This window comes from Conger conger, chromosome 9 (genome assembly GCF_963514075.1).
Source record: "Conger conger chromosome 9, fConCon1.1, whole genome shotgun sequence".
In the NCBI taxonomy this organism is placed as follows: domain Eukaryota; kingdom Metazoa; phylum Chordata; class Actinopteri; order Anguilliformes; family Congridae; genus Conger; species Conger conger.
In genome coordinates, this window is record NC_083768.1 from 23,728,780 (window position 1) to 23,745,180 (window position 16,401).

General features: G+C 50.5%; 1 protein-coding gene across 1 annotated transcript in view; it reads right to left on the reverse strand.

Moving 5' to 3' along the window:
• macf1a (microtubule actin crosslinking factor 1a) overlaps window positions 1–16,401 on the reverse strand; it is a 132,397-nt gene that overhangs the window by 12,561 nt on the left and 103,435 nt on the right. The window contains 28 exon segments of the mRNA XM_061254720.1: window positions 119–193; window positions 557–711; window positions 824–986; window positions 1,094–1,248; window positions 1,563–1,674; window positions 1,764–1,952; window positions 2,411–2,565; window positions 2,568–2,682; window positions 3,306–3,484; window positions 3,487–3,499; window positions 3,842–4,001; window positions 4,203–4,372; window positions 4,529–4,648; window positions 5,182–5,388; window positions 5,860–6,015; window positions 7,256–7,435; window positions 8,020–8,148; window positions 8,846–9,043; window positions 9,332–9,487; window positions 9,829–10,002; window positions 10,351–10,452; window positions 10,551–10,652; window positions 11,043–11,165; window positions 11,488–11,714; window positions 12,378–12,603; window positions 14,683–14,886; window positions 15,332–15,550; window positions 15,987–16,214. Of these exon segments, the coding sequence (XP_061110704.1) occupies window positions 119–193; window positions 557–711; window positions 824–986; window positions 1,094–1,248; window positions 1,563–1,674; window positions 1,764–1,952; window positions 2,411–2,565; window positions 2,568–2,682; window positions 3,306–3,484; window positions 3,487–3,499; window positions 3,842–4,001; window positions 4,203–4,372; window positions 4,529–4,648; window positions 5,182–5,388; window positions 5,860–6,015; window positions 7,256–7,435; window positions 8,020–8,148; window positions 8,846–9,043; window positions 9,332–9,487; window positions 9,829–10,002; window positions 10,351–10,452; window positions 10,551–10,652; window positions 11,043–11,165; window positions 11,488–11,714; window positions 12,378–12,603; window positions 14,683–14,886; window positions 15,332–15,550; window positions 15,987–16,214 (4,392 nt within the window).

The following is a 16,401-nucleotide window of genomic DNA, read 5'->3' on the forward strand; positions in this document are numbered from 1 at the left end:
AGTGGTACATAGTTATAGCATGAGGTCTGTTTTTGCGGTTGCTGTCCTAATCCCAACCTCTGCATCTCCATGGAAATGCACAAGAGCTCCTTATTGGCTGGAGAGGAGGAGGACTTACCCTGTACTTGTTCTCCCCGATCTGCTCCACCTGGAATCTCTTGGCACATTTACACTGTGCCACCTGTCTGGTCACCTGTACAGACACGGGCAGATGGCATCTTTAATGCGCAGCATTTTTGCTACTTACTCATTGTGTAATATAGTACAAAGGTCATACTATTCCACAAACAAAAGCTAGTGGCGATGACAGGCATTCCATTCGACGTAAGTGAGTGCGAAGACAGCAAACATGCACAGACGTGTAGTATTATAACAATGTAACTTTTCATCAAAGAGAAGGTGAAGTCATTTTAAACTGTGTGTCTGTGTGTGTGTGTGTGTGTGTGTGTGTCTGTGGGTGGTGTATGTCTATAGCTGCATATGCGGTGCGTGTGTGTGTGTGTGTGTGAATGAGTGTGTGTGTTTATGTGTGTGTGTGTGTGTCTGCGTCTCTCACCTCATCCTCGATCTTGTCAGCATCAGTAGTGGGGCGGTACGCGTCCTTATTGGGGTGCAGCGCTGCCACAAACTCATAATAATCAATGTAACCGTCACCATCGCGGTCAAAGATGTCAGCCACCGCGGTCATCTCCAGCTTGCTGGTGGGGAACTCTGCAGGACGGGCATATTTACATGTAAATGACACAGAATATCTCACAAAGCTGTATTATTTTTCTCATGTTGGAGCCTGAGTTTAGCGGATGTGGTCCAGGAGGGGGCGTACTGGAGGCTAAGATGCCATCGATGAACTCCTGGCGGGTGATCTTGCCGTCCTGGTCCTTGTCGATGCGACGGAAGAAATCCATCACACGAGACTTCTTGTGGTTCATCCAGCGCATGTACTTCTTCCGCCAAACGTCAAAGTCGAAGTTGGCGAACTCTTTCAGCTGAGGACCAGGGAAGGTAGGTAAGAGATAGACAGAAATATAAACAATACCACTGTACCACACACAGAAAGTGGTTTATTATTGTTGTGCTGATGAGGTTGCAGTACCTCCTCCAGCCTGTCGAGGGCGTCGTTTAGCTTGCGCTGGCGGTCCAGAGCCAGCAGCCACACCTGCTGCCAGCGGGAGCACAGCTGGTTGAGGCGAGGGTTGCCCCCGGGAACCTGCATGGCTGCCTGCGCCTGCTGCGGTTGTGGCTGTTTACCTGTTGAGGGACGGGCAGGGCGCCATGGTTACTACAGACAAACAGCTCTGCAGAATACCACACTTCTTAGACCGAATCAAACAAGTACGCCATGTTACATGTTGGGTGTGCAACTCTTTATATGCGAGTATGTGTATGTTTATGAATTTAATTATGTGTGTGTATTTGCACATGTATATGTACAGTACTGTGCAGAAGTCTTAGGCACCCTAGACTTTATTATATATATGTTTATTTATTTGTATGTGTTAGTATAAAATGAACACATTTGAGATTTTTGAGTTGGTAAGAGTACGAGCGTGTGAGAGACTCACGTTGTCCGCGTCTCTCGGCCAGGCTGCTGGGGGGCTCGGCGGTCTTCCTCTTGTAGGTTTTGGTGACGCGGTCAACGTCCGGCTGCTTCTGTGTCATCTCCTCCATGAACACCTGTGTGGAGGAGGGGCTCCACATGTGAGCGGGAATACAGACACCAAACACAGCCAATGAGGATGCACCAAACGGCTGGCTCCACCCACCTGGTGCTCTGTAATTAGCGTTTTTAGTTGAGGGATGTCCTGGGGGAGGGGCTCGGTGTCCCGCTGAACCAGGGTAGTCTCCGCCCACTGCAGCCATGACAACAGTTCCTCCAATAGGGCTGCATTGTTTAGTAACTCTGTGAGGGCCGTCTCCAGACGCTGCTCGTGCTGTTTGGCCCATGTGAGTACCTGTATTAACAGAACACACTGTTCAGTCTCAAGCACATTTCACTACTGCTATTAGGGCTTGTGTTCCAAAGACTAAACATTATTATGCAATAATACAAGACTGACGTACTGTGAGATATTGTGCTGCATTCGCATGACTTAGTGTATTATTGCAATTAGTTTCAACAGTTTTAACATATTTTTATAAGTAAAAAAAGAAATATAAAGCTTATAAAACAATAGTGACAACTAGCGTTGCTAGTTTATGGGTTTATAATATCTCTGACACAATGAACCAACCAAACCTAAACATAGCGGTCTGGTTAGGAGTGACTTATAGTGAGATGATGTCACTCCTTTAAATGTCTCTCAGCCAATCATAATACAAGGTCAGAACTAACTGCTGTAAAACAAACATTAAACTCTCCGTTGACGGTGAATCACCCGGCAGGACTCCCCTCTCCCCCTTCCCTCCTCACCTCCTCGAAGCGGGCTCTGATGATGGTGATCCAGTGCTTGATGGTGGTGATGCAGTCGGGGTGGCAGACGGTGAGGATGGCCTCCCCGAGGCCGGCGGCCCTGTTGACGTCGGAGCGCTTCTCCTCCACCGTCTGCATGAAGTCTCTGTGGAGCGCAGCAGCGCCTGCAGAGTCTCCGCCTCCTCCGGGAGGACGCCGCGGAAACGCAGCGTCTGCTCCGCCTCCGACAGCCACTCCAGCAGCAGCTGCACCGCCGCGCGGAACTCCTCCGCCTGAGGGAGGCACACGGGAGAGGTGAGGGAGACGCACGGGGAGAGGTGAGGGAGACGCACGGGGAGAGGTGAGGGAGACGCATGGGGAGAGGTGAGGGGGAGAGGTGAGGGAGGCGCACGGGGAGAGGTGAGGGAGACGCACAGGGAGAGGTGAGGGACACTTTAACCACACGACGCAAGGGCTTACTGGAAATGCTTCAGTTTTACCAGTACACCAGCAGGCTTGTGTTATGAGACTTTTCACAGACTCGCAGAAGCAAAAAGGCATCTTTCTTTATTCCATTTCCATTTGCTTTCATAACTCGAACATCAAATTTTAAGATCTAAGCTTATTCAATGAAAATGTATTTGTATAGCACTTTTCACAGAAGAAACCGTTTTACAGAGTAACAGAAGGGGAAGTATCAGCCCAGAGCCCTAAGCCCCCAAAAAAGGCACAAGGTAAACAAATCCCTTATGGGGAGAAAAACCCTCAAACTGAAGCTAAACTGTTTAAAAACAACTGTCAGAGAGACCTTCTAATAAATTATTTTCACAGGCTAACGTCTCTGGCTAACGAGCCCAGCGATCTTGCGATTGGACCTGTTGCCTAGCAGCAGTACTGTGTGGCTCCGCCCCCTCACCTGCTTGAGGGCCTTCTGGAGGCGGGTCTGCTTGGTGACGGACAGGGCGCAGACGGTGTCCCAGCGGTTGCTGAGCTCCTGCAGCTGCACGCGCACCCAGGCAGTGTCGTCACGCCCCGTCTCCATCAGCTCACGGGCCGAGCGTTTCAGCGCCTGAACGCTGCTCGTCCTCTTCCCAGCTCCTTCTGGAAGGCCTGCGGGACCACAGTGATGGCACTGTTGTTACTGCTGCCCTGTACCCTAACCCTGCCCCCTATACTCATCCACCCTGCCTCTTTTCCCTAACCCTGCTCCCTGTACCCTGACCCTGCCCCCTATACTCATCCACCCTGCCTCTTTTCCCTAACCCTGCTCCCTGTACCCTGACCCTGCCCCCTATACTCATCCACCCTGCCTCTTTTCCCTAACCCTGCTCCCTGTACCCTGACCCTGCCCCCTGTACCCAAAACCTGCCCCCTGTACCCAAAACCTGCCCCATATACTCATCCACCCTGCTTCTTTTCCCTAACCCTGCTCCCAGTACCCTGCCCCCCTACCTTGTGAGAGTCCATTAGGTTTGAGACGAGGTCCAGGTCTCCGTGGACGGGCTGGTCCTCACTCAGCTGGGGCTCCACACGGTACAGCCAGTCCACCAGAGCCTGCAGGGCTTCAGCAAACTGCCCCGAGAACAGCAGCGCCTCCTCCAGCTTGTGCTGCCTGTGTCACACAAGAGCCAGCCTCACACACTGCTGAGAGACTAACATACAGCCCCACTGCCTCCCAGAGCCAGCCTCACACACTCCCAACCTCACACACACCTGAGAGACAAATTCAGAGCCCCACTCCCTCCCTGGCCTCCGCTCCATTCCATGCCAACGGACCCTCGTTTTATGTGTCCAGTAGCCCTCACCCCCTTACCTCTCTACACTCTTCCCACACACTGTGTCCCACTTGTCCCGGACCTCTCCCAGTAAATTGTCCAGTTTCTGGGTGTCGGCTGCCAGGGTGGCCTTGTCCCTCATGGCTCGTCCCGATCGGACCGTGGTGTCGTAGACCGGCTGCTTCGAGCCCAGAGCTTTCTGGAACTCCTGCAGGGGAGGACAGGAGGACAGAGTAGGGGGGAATGATTAGTGTCCATGGCAACATCAACTCACCCACAGATGCCATTTCAGAGAGTGAGGTACAGTAATAACAGCGAGTGCTATGAGAGCTGGAGTTTGTGTTTCTGCTGGAGCCTCCCCCACCTTGTGCTTGGCCAGCTGCACTTTGATCTTGTCTGGCTCGTTGGAGATCTCCAGCTCTGAGTCCAGCCGGCTCTCTGCCTCCTCCAGCCAGTCTGACAGCTTCCTCCAGGCCTCGTGGAACTGCAGATTGAGAACAAAGGAGAAGAGAAAGAGAAGGTGAGACAGGTAACATTGCTGTATGAGACTAGAGCTGGGCAAAATACCACAATGATAATTATGGAATGCAATGACTATTGTCGCCACCAGGTGGTGTATTGCCTTTATTTTTTATTCTTATACCTGATGTGGTGGTAACTTCCAAATTTCAGAGGGCACGTGAAGTGCTTCTGGGGGAAAAAAACATCACCACCACTATCTAGTGGATGTTCATAAGAATCAATCTGTACAAGGCGTGCTGCTGATTAGCGACCTTACCAACAATCACTTTGTTGTACGTCGCTCTGGATGAGAGCGTCTGCTAAATGCCACGTAATGTAATAATGTAACAAAGGATATGAGTGGTGAAGTTTTTTCTGGAAGCATCTCACTCAGCTGCTGAAGTTTGGATGTTTGTTATCAAGTATAATGAAAGCCCCGAATGAGGCCTTGTGTGCTTTAGTGAACTGTCCCGGACCCCGGGGCTGTGACTCTCAGGGGGGCTGTGACTCTCGTACCTGCTTGGCCCTCTTGCGGGCCTCGTCCAGGTGTCGGCCGCGGTCCAGGGACCTCTGCACCAGCTTGTCCCAGCGCGCCTGCACGCTCAGCAGCAGGTTCTTTATCAGAACCACGTCCTGCTTCAGACTGGCGAAGCGCAGCTGTGAGCCCGCCTTCTCCAGAGCCAGCACCTGCTCCCTGTGAGTGTTCACCTCATTCACAAACACCTGCAGGGAGGGAGGGAGGGAGAGGAGGAGAGGGAGGGAGAGAGAGAGAGGGGGGAGGATGAGAGGGAGAGAGGAGGAGGGGGAGGGGCAGGAGGGAGGGTGGGGGGAGAGGGGGGGAGGGATGGAGAGGAGGGGGAGAAAGGGGGGGAGAAGAAGGGGAATAGGGAGGAAAAAAGGAGAGTTGAGAGGAAAGGTAGACGAAGATCATGAGAGAAAGAGAGGAGTGAGCACAGGAATTTGGAAGGAAAGAGGGAGTAGTGAGAGAGGGGTAGAAAAAGAGGAAGAATGCAGCAGAGCTCATCAGGCAACGCATAACTCGACTAACGATGGGCAAGATGCTGTAAACCAATTCAGGCTTTTAAAAATAAACAAAGACAGCTTTCCTGAAATTATGCAGCCCAGATGAATAGGCAGAGAAACTGCAAAACGTTTTCAGATGAGGACCCTCTAATCTCCCTAATCCCCCCTCACCTTGTGCTCGTCGATTTGGAAGAGGACCGTGTCCAGGATGAGGCTGGGGGGCTGGGCCATGTTGAGGGCCTGCTCTGCCTGAGTCAGCCAGTTTATGGTGTCCTGCAGGGAGGACTGGAACCCTGTGGCCAGGGAAACGGCCTCCTCCAACTTCGCCTGGGAGGGGGGAATTCAAGAGTAAAACAGAGGTACCGCACACTCCAGCTACACACAGTGAGTAAGCTACGGAGAAGCGTGCAGAGGAATGTGAGGAGGACTATCGGGACACCTTCCCCACTGCATTTCCTCCTGGGCTGAATGTGCCCCACGATAAAGCCAGTGTTGGCACACGGCCCACCAGCACGCACGGCCAATCAGATAACACTGAAAGATTTTTTCACATATTCACATTTATTTTTCAACATGGTATGAATACTAAAATACTAAGAATACCAAAGCAGCCTTTTCAGCCATATCTGCATATTTGGTCCTCAATTTGGCTCACATAGTATACATGCACGTTTGACAGAACGTCATCAGCCATTTTGTTTTTCTTGCTCTAGATGCCACCACGTCTTAGCCTTCGCTGCCAATGTTTTAATATCACGGCAGCGCATGAGTGATTTTGTGGCTCCAGTGAAACTCAATTCTGGCTTAGCAGGGAAGAAAGCAGCTCAGCTGGCTTTAAACAGTGAGGCTGGACGGAGGGCGGCCTGTAGCAGCCAAGGGCTACAGTAACCTTTCAGCCTGCGAGTCCAGCCAGCAGAGTGGAAATTATTCTGCCTTCTGCTCTCAAATATATCATATTGTCTACAATCTGGTAACAATTAGCAATACGATTACATCAGCTGACATTAACTACTGGAGTTGGTACCAAACTAACTACTGAGAAGTTAATCTGTACAGCTTTGTTAATGCATTTGTATATCATTAATTCATGTCAGTTAATGCCAATAAATAATGGAATTAAAAAAGCTTGGATTTGTTAATGATGAACTAATTATAAGTTTATCCTATGGTCTGCTAATGTATAAATATGAATGTAACTGATACATTAGTTAGTAGTTAACAACATAATACATTATACATAGCCATTGGTCCAACACAAATACTAATGAAAAGTTAATTTCATGCTTAATTAATGCATTTGTACATAAATTAATTCAGGCTACTTTAGTTAATGCCAGTTAATGTACCCTGATTGTAAAGTGTGACCCACGGTCTTGCTAAATGAATTTGACACCTCTCAAACTGCCCGGATTGTGGGCAGGAGGGCCTCAAGTGAACTCAACCCCAAAATAAAACACCAGTAAGATCCCTGCCAGCCTTTTTGTGGTTTGTGGCTCCAGTTGGGCCTGGGTTCGGATGTCTACAGCGGGACAGCGGCCAGTGAGCGGGGAGGGCGTGACTCTCTCACCCTCCGGTCGTCCATCTTGGTGTTGAGGCTGGCCCACTTGTTCTGCAGCAGGCCCAGGTTCTGCTGGGTCTGGGTGGTGCCGGGCCCGGCCTCCTCCCCCCGGGACAGCAGCATGGCCTCGCCCTGGTCCAGCAGACGGTGGTACGGCTCCGCTCGCTTGGCCAGCTGAGCCTGGAGCTCCTGCACAGAGAGAGAGAGAGAGACAGGCCATCTGAGTATGTGTGTGTGTGTGTATGTGTGTATGTGTATGTGTATGTGTGTGTGTGTGTGTGTGTGTGTGTGTGTGTGTGTGTGTGTGTGTGTATGTGTATGTGTGTGTGTGTGTGTGTGTATGTGTATGTGTGTGTGTGTGTATGTGTACGTGTGTGTGTACGTGTATGTGTACGTGTGTGTGCGTGTGTGTGTGCGTGTGTGTGTGTGTGTATGTGTGTGAGTGTGTGTGTGTATGTATGTGTGTGAATGTGTGTGTGTGCGGGTGTGTGTGTGTGTGTGTGTATGTGTGTGAGTGTGTATGTGTGTGTGTGTGTGTGTGTGGGTATGTGTATGTGTGTGTGTGTGTGTGTGTATATGCATGGGTCTGTGAGTGTGTGTGTGAGTGTGTGTATTGGTGTGTGTGCGTGTTTGTGCGTGCGTGTGTGTGTGTGAATGTGTGCGTGTGTGCGTGTTTGTGTGTGTGTGTGTGTGTGTGTGTGTATGGGTGTGCGTGCCTGCGTGTGTGTGTATGGGTGTGTGTGTGTGCGTGTGTATGGGTGTGTGTATGTTACCACGTGCTGCTGCAGCTGTTCTCTGGCAGTCTCGGGCAGGCCACCGGTGGGTTTGGCGGAGGACAGCTGGCTCTCCGTGCGCCTCAACCACTGCAGAAACTCCTCCAGCTCGCCGTGGAAACCCTCCGCCTGAGGAGTGAAGAGGGGAGGAGAGGGAGAAGGAGAGAAAACATTATGAGTGAAGGAGTGAACACATTAGTGTTTCCTGCTCCAGCACACCTTCATATTTCCCCACACACCAGTCATCCATGAACTCTTTTCATGAGATTAAAAAGTTCTTAACCAAACAGTCCAATGCTGATAATCACTACTGGCAACTGAAAGCAATAGATTTCTGAAGCACTGACTTGAAAACAAAGAAACTGCTCTTCAAAGGGTTCACGGTGTTTTAAGTCTTAGATTACAAGCCTGCTTTATTCAATGTTTAATTTATTTTCCCTCTCTCCCCCTTCTCCACCTCCCACTCTTCCTCCTCCCTCTCTTGCTCACTCTTCCCTCCCTCCATCTCCCATCTCCCCCTCCCTCCATCTCCCATCTCCCCCTCCCTCCCTCCATCACCCTTTCTCCCTCCCTCCTCCCTCCCTCACTCACTCTTCCCTCCCTCCATCTCTCATCTCCCCCTCCCTCCATCTCTCTCTCTCCCTTGTTCGCTCTTCCCTCCCTCCATCTCCCTCTCTCCCTCCCTTGCTCTCTCCCTCCTCCCTCCCTCCCTCCCTCACTCTTCCCTCCCTCCATCTCCCTCTCTACCTCCTCCCTCCCGCCCCCTCTCTCTCTCCCTCCCGCCCCCTCTCTCTCTCCCTCCCGCCTCCTCTCTCCCTCTCTGTACCTGTTGCAGTGCGGCCTCCAGCAGGGCCTGTCTCTCCTGGGTCTTGAGTAGCAGGCTCTCCCAGGTTCGGTTCAGCTCGTCCAGCTGGGCGCGCAGGTGGCTGGCCTCGTCCCCGGGGCTGGACTCCAGCAGCTCGGTCCCCGCTCCGCTCACCGTCTCCACCGTGGAGCGGTGCGACAACACGTCGTTCCGCAGGACCTGGAGAGAGGAGGTGAGGGGAGGAGGAGAGGAGAGGGTAGGACCAATGACCACGTGAAGACTATGTCCAGGAAAATGTCCGTGTGAAATAGCCTACTTTATCCCATTCCCAATTTACATATTGTATACATTTACATTTTACACATACATTTCCATGAACTGAAAGGTTCACTTTACACTGAGCTTTAAAACAACCAATTAAATGGCCCTTCTGCTAATTCCCAAGCGTTCATCTGCATGTGCTAAAATGAGTAACTGAAAAGGACAGGGAGAGAAAGAGGCCCGTACGTGGTGCTTGGCCAGCTCGATCTCGATGGCTTTGGGGTCGGAGCTGATTGGCCGCTGGGTGTCCAGGGTGGTGTGGGTGTGGCTGAGCCAGGACTGCAGCTCTGACAGGGCATGCTGGAACTGACCCAACGCCAGGAGAGCACCCTCCAGCTTGTGCTGAGGGAGAGAAAGCAAACAGAGAGGAGGAGAGAAAAACAAAATGGGACAAAGGGGTCAGGCACCTTCAGGTTCTGTACACCTGGTCACAAATGAAACCAGATGATCATGAGCATTCATCCACACTTACAGTACTCCAATGTGAATGCAGATAGTCCCTGTCTATAAAGCAGTGGACAACCATGGACCCTTCCATGTACATATGCAGTTAGCATTTACTGGCCAAACTATGTGAGAGGATTGGAGTACAGTTAGTCTGTACGCATGCTAGTGTAGCCACGCTCCAAAGTACAAAGCCCTGTATGAAACGGTTGTAACACGCAGCCCAGATGAGCACTCACCTGTCTGTGTGTGATCTTGTCCCCCAGATTATCCCACAGGTGCCTGAGCTCAGTGAGGGGCTCCTGGATCATGTCTTGGTCGGCGTGGTCGGACACCTTCTTCAGCAGCAGCTCCCCCTGGTGGCAGAGCTTCTCCATGTCGATCTGCTGCTGGTACACCTCCACCTTGAACTGCTGCTCAGAGGGGGTGAAAGAGTCAAGTGGGGCACATTCCCCTGAACAAACCACTGTGCTAATACAGTCTGAGAGACAACCTGTAGGGATACAGTACGCACAGTAGTGTTTAAAAAAACAACAGCATAATGGAAACAACTGCTAGGTAGTTGTTTTTGGGCTAAAAAGTGCCAAAAGAGACTTAACTTTGTCTTTGATCTTGTTACATCGCCGTCAAATCATTATTTAGCATACAAATTTGAAATAACAAAATAACACATGATCAAACAAGAAACACAAAGAAAACTTCAAAAAAAGAACACATCGTCGTCCCAAAGAAGACAAAGAGAGAAGAAGAGGGGTTTGTACCTTCAGCTCCTCGATCTGCTGTTTGACAGTGCTGAGGTCAGTTCCCACGGTAGACATGTCACACAGCTTGATGACGGCATTGTCCAGGTAGTCGAACATGCCCTGAAGTACCGGACACAGAGACACGGATCAGTCACCCGAACAACACTCAGACGCTACACACTCTGAAATGGAAGAACAGTGCATTGTGGGAGACGCACCTGCAAAGCATCCTGGTACTGCACGGAGGCTGTCATGGCCTCGTCTAGTCTCTCCATGCGCTCCCGCCAGGTCCTGTTCAGCCCTTCCCACGCTCCGTTCATCTGGGGACAGAGGGAGAGGGAGAGGGAGAAGGAGAAGGAGAGAGAGGGAGTGGGATAGAGAGATACGGTGAAGAAAAAGTTCCATTTCCTCAGAGCTGCCCCGCACTGATCTCTTCTCTAAACATTTTCTTTAGCAGTTTCATATTTTTACTGTTACTGTAATGGTTATTTTATTATTGTTTTATCACTATTTTTATGTTTTGTTATTATCACAATTTATTTTCTTATTTCGTATTATTATTCTGTGAAGCACATTTTACCTTTATTCTGAGTGTATTTTCTCTGTTATTATTCTGTGAAGCAGATAATTGCCAGTGCATGAAATGTGTGATATAATAAAAGTGTGATTTGACGGGTCCTCTCTGGGCTCAGTCTGGGCGCTCCTCTCACCTCGTCGATGGTCTTCTTGACCTCGGGCTTCTCGGTCTCCCCGCAGGCGAAGATGAGGTCAGCGCCCAGCGTGCGCACAAACTCCAGCTCCTCCCTCAGCCCGTCCGTCTCCGCTTTGATGGCCTGAGGAGCGGAGTAGAGAGTGAGCTCACAGACAGCAACCCCGTGGCCGGGGATACAGGCGGTGTGCAGTACGACCACTGAACACTGAGATTTCAGCACAGAGAGCGCGCAACAGAGACACAACAGAATGAGAAAAAAGCTTAACAAGAGTTTATGAGACACACATAAGCTCTCTACTTCTCAATGAAATAAACAAATTGAATTTTGTCCTTGTCCACGAAAAATAGTTTAGCCTTCATTTAAGTAAATGACAGAAGTTAATGACAAAGAAAGGCAGCGTGACTATATTAATACAGCACCAGCATCAACCCCCTCCCCTCACCTCAGCGGCCTCGATCTGCTGCTTGATGAGCGACGGGTCCACGCCCGGGTCCTCCAGGTCCTTCACGATGTCCTGCGAGTCGCGGAGCGTGCTCAGGAGCGCCGCCATGTCGGCCCAGAACTTTCCGGCCAGGTCCAGCACGTCCTGCAGCTTTCCCTCCCGCTCCTCCGCGCGCTGCCGGATCTCCTCCCACAGGGAGCGCAGCCGAAGCAGCCGGGAACGCACCGCTGCACGGGGGAAAGGCACAGTCAGCGTGTCAGCGCTGAGCTTCTGCGCACTGCGTGACCGAGTGTCAGCGCTGAGCTTCTGCGCACTGCGTGTGTTTGTGACCGAGTGTCAGCACTGCGCGTGACATAGAGAATAAGGTACATATACATATATAAAGGGAACAAGGTGTGTGTAATAACATGTAAATGGAAGGCAGTATATATGTGTAAGGAAGAGTATATATGTATGTCCAATCAATTCAATTTGCCACAGGTGGACACCAATAAAGTTCTAGACACATCTCAAGGAGAATTAAAGCAAACAGGATGCACCTGACCACAATTTGGAGTGCCACAGTAAAGGGTCTGAATACTTATGCAAATGGTAGATTTCAATTTTAGATTTTTTATTAATGTGCCACAACTTGAGAAATCCATTAAAATGAAATATATAACACAACAAAGTGTACAAAAAGTGAATGGGTCTGAATACTTTCACTATCAATGTTAAAAATGTGTAAAGAAAAGGGTATGTGTAAATGGAGGATAAGCTACATGTTTAAAGAACAGGGTGTGTGTGTAAGGTACATGTTTAAAGAACAGGGTGTGTGTAAGGTACATGTTTAAAGAACAGAGTGTGTGTAAGGTACATGTTTAAAGAGCAGGGTGTGTGTAAGGTCTCACCCTGGGCGGCGGGGTCATCGTGGGGTGCGCGGGTGATGAGCTCCTCTCCGCGGGTGCACAGGGCGCTAAAGGAGGGCAGGAGTTTGTCGAGTTCCAGGCCCGTGGCGCGGTGATCGGTCAGCTGCTCCCGGATCTTCTCCACCTCTGCGGCCACGGGCGGGGGCTGCCTTAGCCGCTGCACGGCCCCCTCCAGGGTCTCCAGCAGGGGGTCCATCTTATCGTGGAACTGCGGAGAGACGCACGGGCTCAGGAACAGGAAGTACAGTTCAGGGGAATAAGGGGCGGGGGTATGGGGCTCATTCCAATCCCTTATTTTTCTCCTCCCTTTCCTTCTCTTGTCCCTAGCTCCACCCATTGGGAGAGGTTAGGAGAAGATGAAAGAAAAATAAATAAAGACGGGGAAATCCGGAATAGGCAAATGTTCCTTGTTCCTTTCAACGTCAATTTAAAGCCACGTCTGTTAGAGATGTGGCTGATGGGGAGAGGTGGATCCACAGGTTGATCATTTATATGCAAGGCTTTCCTAAAAAATACTTCCGCAAAGGATGCGCTGACATTTTCTTGCTCAAAGGAAAGATTGGGAGTTCTTCACTTCTACTTCTAGCTCTTCGAAGGAACATTCAAGGGGAATGTCCTCAAAGATGGCAGGAAAAAAGTGGAGAAAAATAAGCAATTGGAATGAGCCCATAGCCTCAAACAGGAAGTAATTTTATCCAGGACCAAGGAGGGAGAAGACAGAGGTATAGTCACAAACAGGAAGCACATTCAAGTGTACTTCCTGCGGATAGTACATGTTATGGATCGCGGAGTGAGGTACAGCTGCAAACAGGAAGTATTCAACAACAAAACAAAAAACAGTCTTCCAGTTAAACAGGAAGGAAATGGGAAAAACAAACAAGTATGTCTAACATGTAAAAAATTAGTTTTGGGAGTTAGCCACTGCACCAGTCAGGACATGCAAGGAGCCACAACTAAAATAACAATTCTACCACACACAACAGTAAGAACTGTAAGAACACATTTCCGTCAGTCTTCAGCCTGTCATTGACTGCCACCGTCAAAGTTCAACCAAATCATTTGGTCGGTAGGGGGCACTATCACTGTGTAAGAGCAACAGCCAGTGATGATTCTTGGGCAGCATAAGCAGGTACTTCATAAACTGGCCGCAGGTCAGTCGCTCTGTGTGTCAGTACGTCAGTCACGCAGTAAGGCGGTCATTGTGTCAGTTGCCGTCCCTGTCAGTGAGCTGCAGCCTCTTACCTCTACCAGCTGGGTGAGTCGCAGTGAGCGGTGGAGATGGGGAAATGGCGGCACACAGCAAATCCACAATGAGTGAGCGGTGGGGTGGAACGATGGAGGGATGAAGCAGGCACGGCGGAGGGAGGGAGGGAGGGAGGGTGTGAAGGAGTAGAAGGGTGGAGAGGGCAGCAGGTGTAAAGGGACACATTGAGGGAGGAGGGAGGAGGGAGGAAGGGAAGGAAGGATTGTTGAGGGAGGAGCGGTGGGGGAGAAGCGCGTGAGGGAGGTGAAGGAGTCAGAGGATGAAGGGATGAAGGGATGAAGGGCAGGGTACAGTTAGGTGGGGGAGGGAGGTGGAGAGACAACACAATGTGTTAGAGCAATCGCATGCAAACACGCCAGCAAGCGGCGACACTCCACGGTCACACTGTGTTACTGAGAGGTGAAAAGTGTACATGAGTTCATCTCAAAACAAAATCATTATCTGCAGTAAAGCTGTGGCCAAAACAAAGACAGACAAAATATATAAATCCATGAAAATCCATAAGGTTACTAAGTCCCTCTAAATTACCCATTACTCTGACGCTTTTGCTAAGGGTGGCATATGGATTAAAATTATTTAAAATAAGACAAATCGTATGATCTGGATAACGTTATACAGTACAACACAATATAAACTGACATTGCAAATGGGCTGAGAGAGGAAACGGTGGTATTTGTCTATAGGTATAATCTAAGGCACTGAACACAGGCTGTGCCTGTGACAGAAGGCATACCTGTGACGGCTACATTGAACATGTTTGACAGTGGGGTTTGAGCACGGCCAGGTAACCACAGAACAGACCTGGGTCAAATACGTAATTCCTTTGGATTCAAATACTTTTCTACACTTTACTGACCTTGGCTGGTGTACATTATTGGTGAACTTCTGAAAACCTATGAAATGCTGTCAAAAAGTACAAACCACACCTTCTGGTCCTCCTGGTTGGTTCAATCGCACCAGGCAGGAACAATCGAGCACAGAAAAGTACTGGAATCCAAAAGAATGACCCGGAATGAGGCGTACCTGTGCGGACTGGGACACGGCCTCGTCCAGCGCTCCGGCCCGGCCCTTCACTTCTTCTTTGATGGCCAGGTAGCGCTTCTCAGCCTCGCTGAAGCGCTGCCTCACCGTCGCCCCCTCCTGGGCGCTCAGCTCGGCCATCTGCGGCCCGATCTTCAGCAGCTTGTCGATGTGGGGCTTGTGCTCCGCAATGGACTCCCGCAGGAGCTGTGGGGAGGAGAGGCGGGGAGGCGACGGAGTGAGAGAGGAGCGAGGAGAAGGGAAAGGAAAGAGGAGAGCGCAGGACCCAGAGAGAGAGGAGGAGATGTGGGGGGAAACACAAAAACAAGTTTATCAATCAAATCAGGGAACAAGGAAATGGATGAAAAGATGAAGGAGTAGAAGATGAGTTATGTCATCAAGGAAGAACGTGAGATATTTGGTTCTATGAAATACATACACATTTCCACTGTCACTGCATGACAGACAATGTTACATGAGATACAGCAAGTCAGTGCAATAGTTTTTGAAAAATAATGTACGGGCAAGCATTGTCATTACGCAAGTTGTGTATAATCGCTTCAAAATAATAAAATTTCACGCTGTTTTGGCTTATGGTCACTTCAAAATAGTTTTCTCTGAAAAAACACAGGAGAGGACATGTCTCCCTTACCCTCATCTGGTCCTGCTGCAGTCTCAGGGCCTCCGTGTCGATGGCGGGCGGGGGCAGCTGGGCGATGAGGGTCTCTGTCTCACCCAGCCAGGGATCCAGCTCCTCGTACGTCTCCCAGAAACGGGCCACCAGCACCTGGGCCTGCTCCAGGGCCGAGAAGCGCTCCGAGTGGCTCTGACTCACCGCCTCGTAGCGAGCGCTCAGGGTGTCTGTCTTTACCTGAGGTACAGGAGAGGACAGGACCGGCAGAGTCACACACTGCAGTCACACACACACTGCAGTCACACTGCAGTCACACACACACACTGCAGTCACCAGGCCTACTGCTGATACACCTCCCTTATCTACTGCTCCGCTGTGAAGAACCGTCAGGCAGTAAACAGTAAACAGTGAGTGCATGAGCAGACTGAAAATGATGGCATACACTGAAATCTTTAATTTAATAGAGGTAAGTGCACATCAAAAGTATTCAGCGAAGGTGCTAGCTAAAAAAGAATAACGCTAAATTTGAAAGTAATACCCGACTTGCTGACTTTAATAAATATACCACCAGGGAACATTAGCAGCAGAGTGCGGGTATTACTTCCTGCACTGTATTCTTCTGATTGGCTGATTCCCACTGCTGGCCTTCAGGCCCCTCCCCCCCATATCTCACCTGCAGGGACTCCCTCTGCTGGTCGCTGCAGGTCTCCAGGATGTCGTCGCGGGTGTTGAGCAGCTGGTCGACGGTGTCTTTGTGGCGGATGATGTCGATGTTGAAGGCCCTCTGCACCTGCAGCTGGGCCACGGTCACGTCGGGCTCCAGGCTGAGGGGCCCCAGGGAGCCCAGCTTCCTCTCCGTCTCCCCTACCCAGGCCAGCTCCGCGTCCACCGCCTCCTCGTACTGCACGGGGAGAGAGCGCAGACTGAGGAGACATCGGGACCAAGCGCCTTTTACGTCACCCACGCACTATCCACAGGCTTGTGAAGAGCGATTTGAAACCACGTAAGTCAAGTTTACGGGTACTGCCTTGGAGCTAGAGACTGTGCAGTAGGGCTGCTGAATGCAGCTCCTCCACTATGCGTGTGAG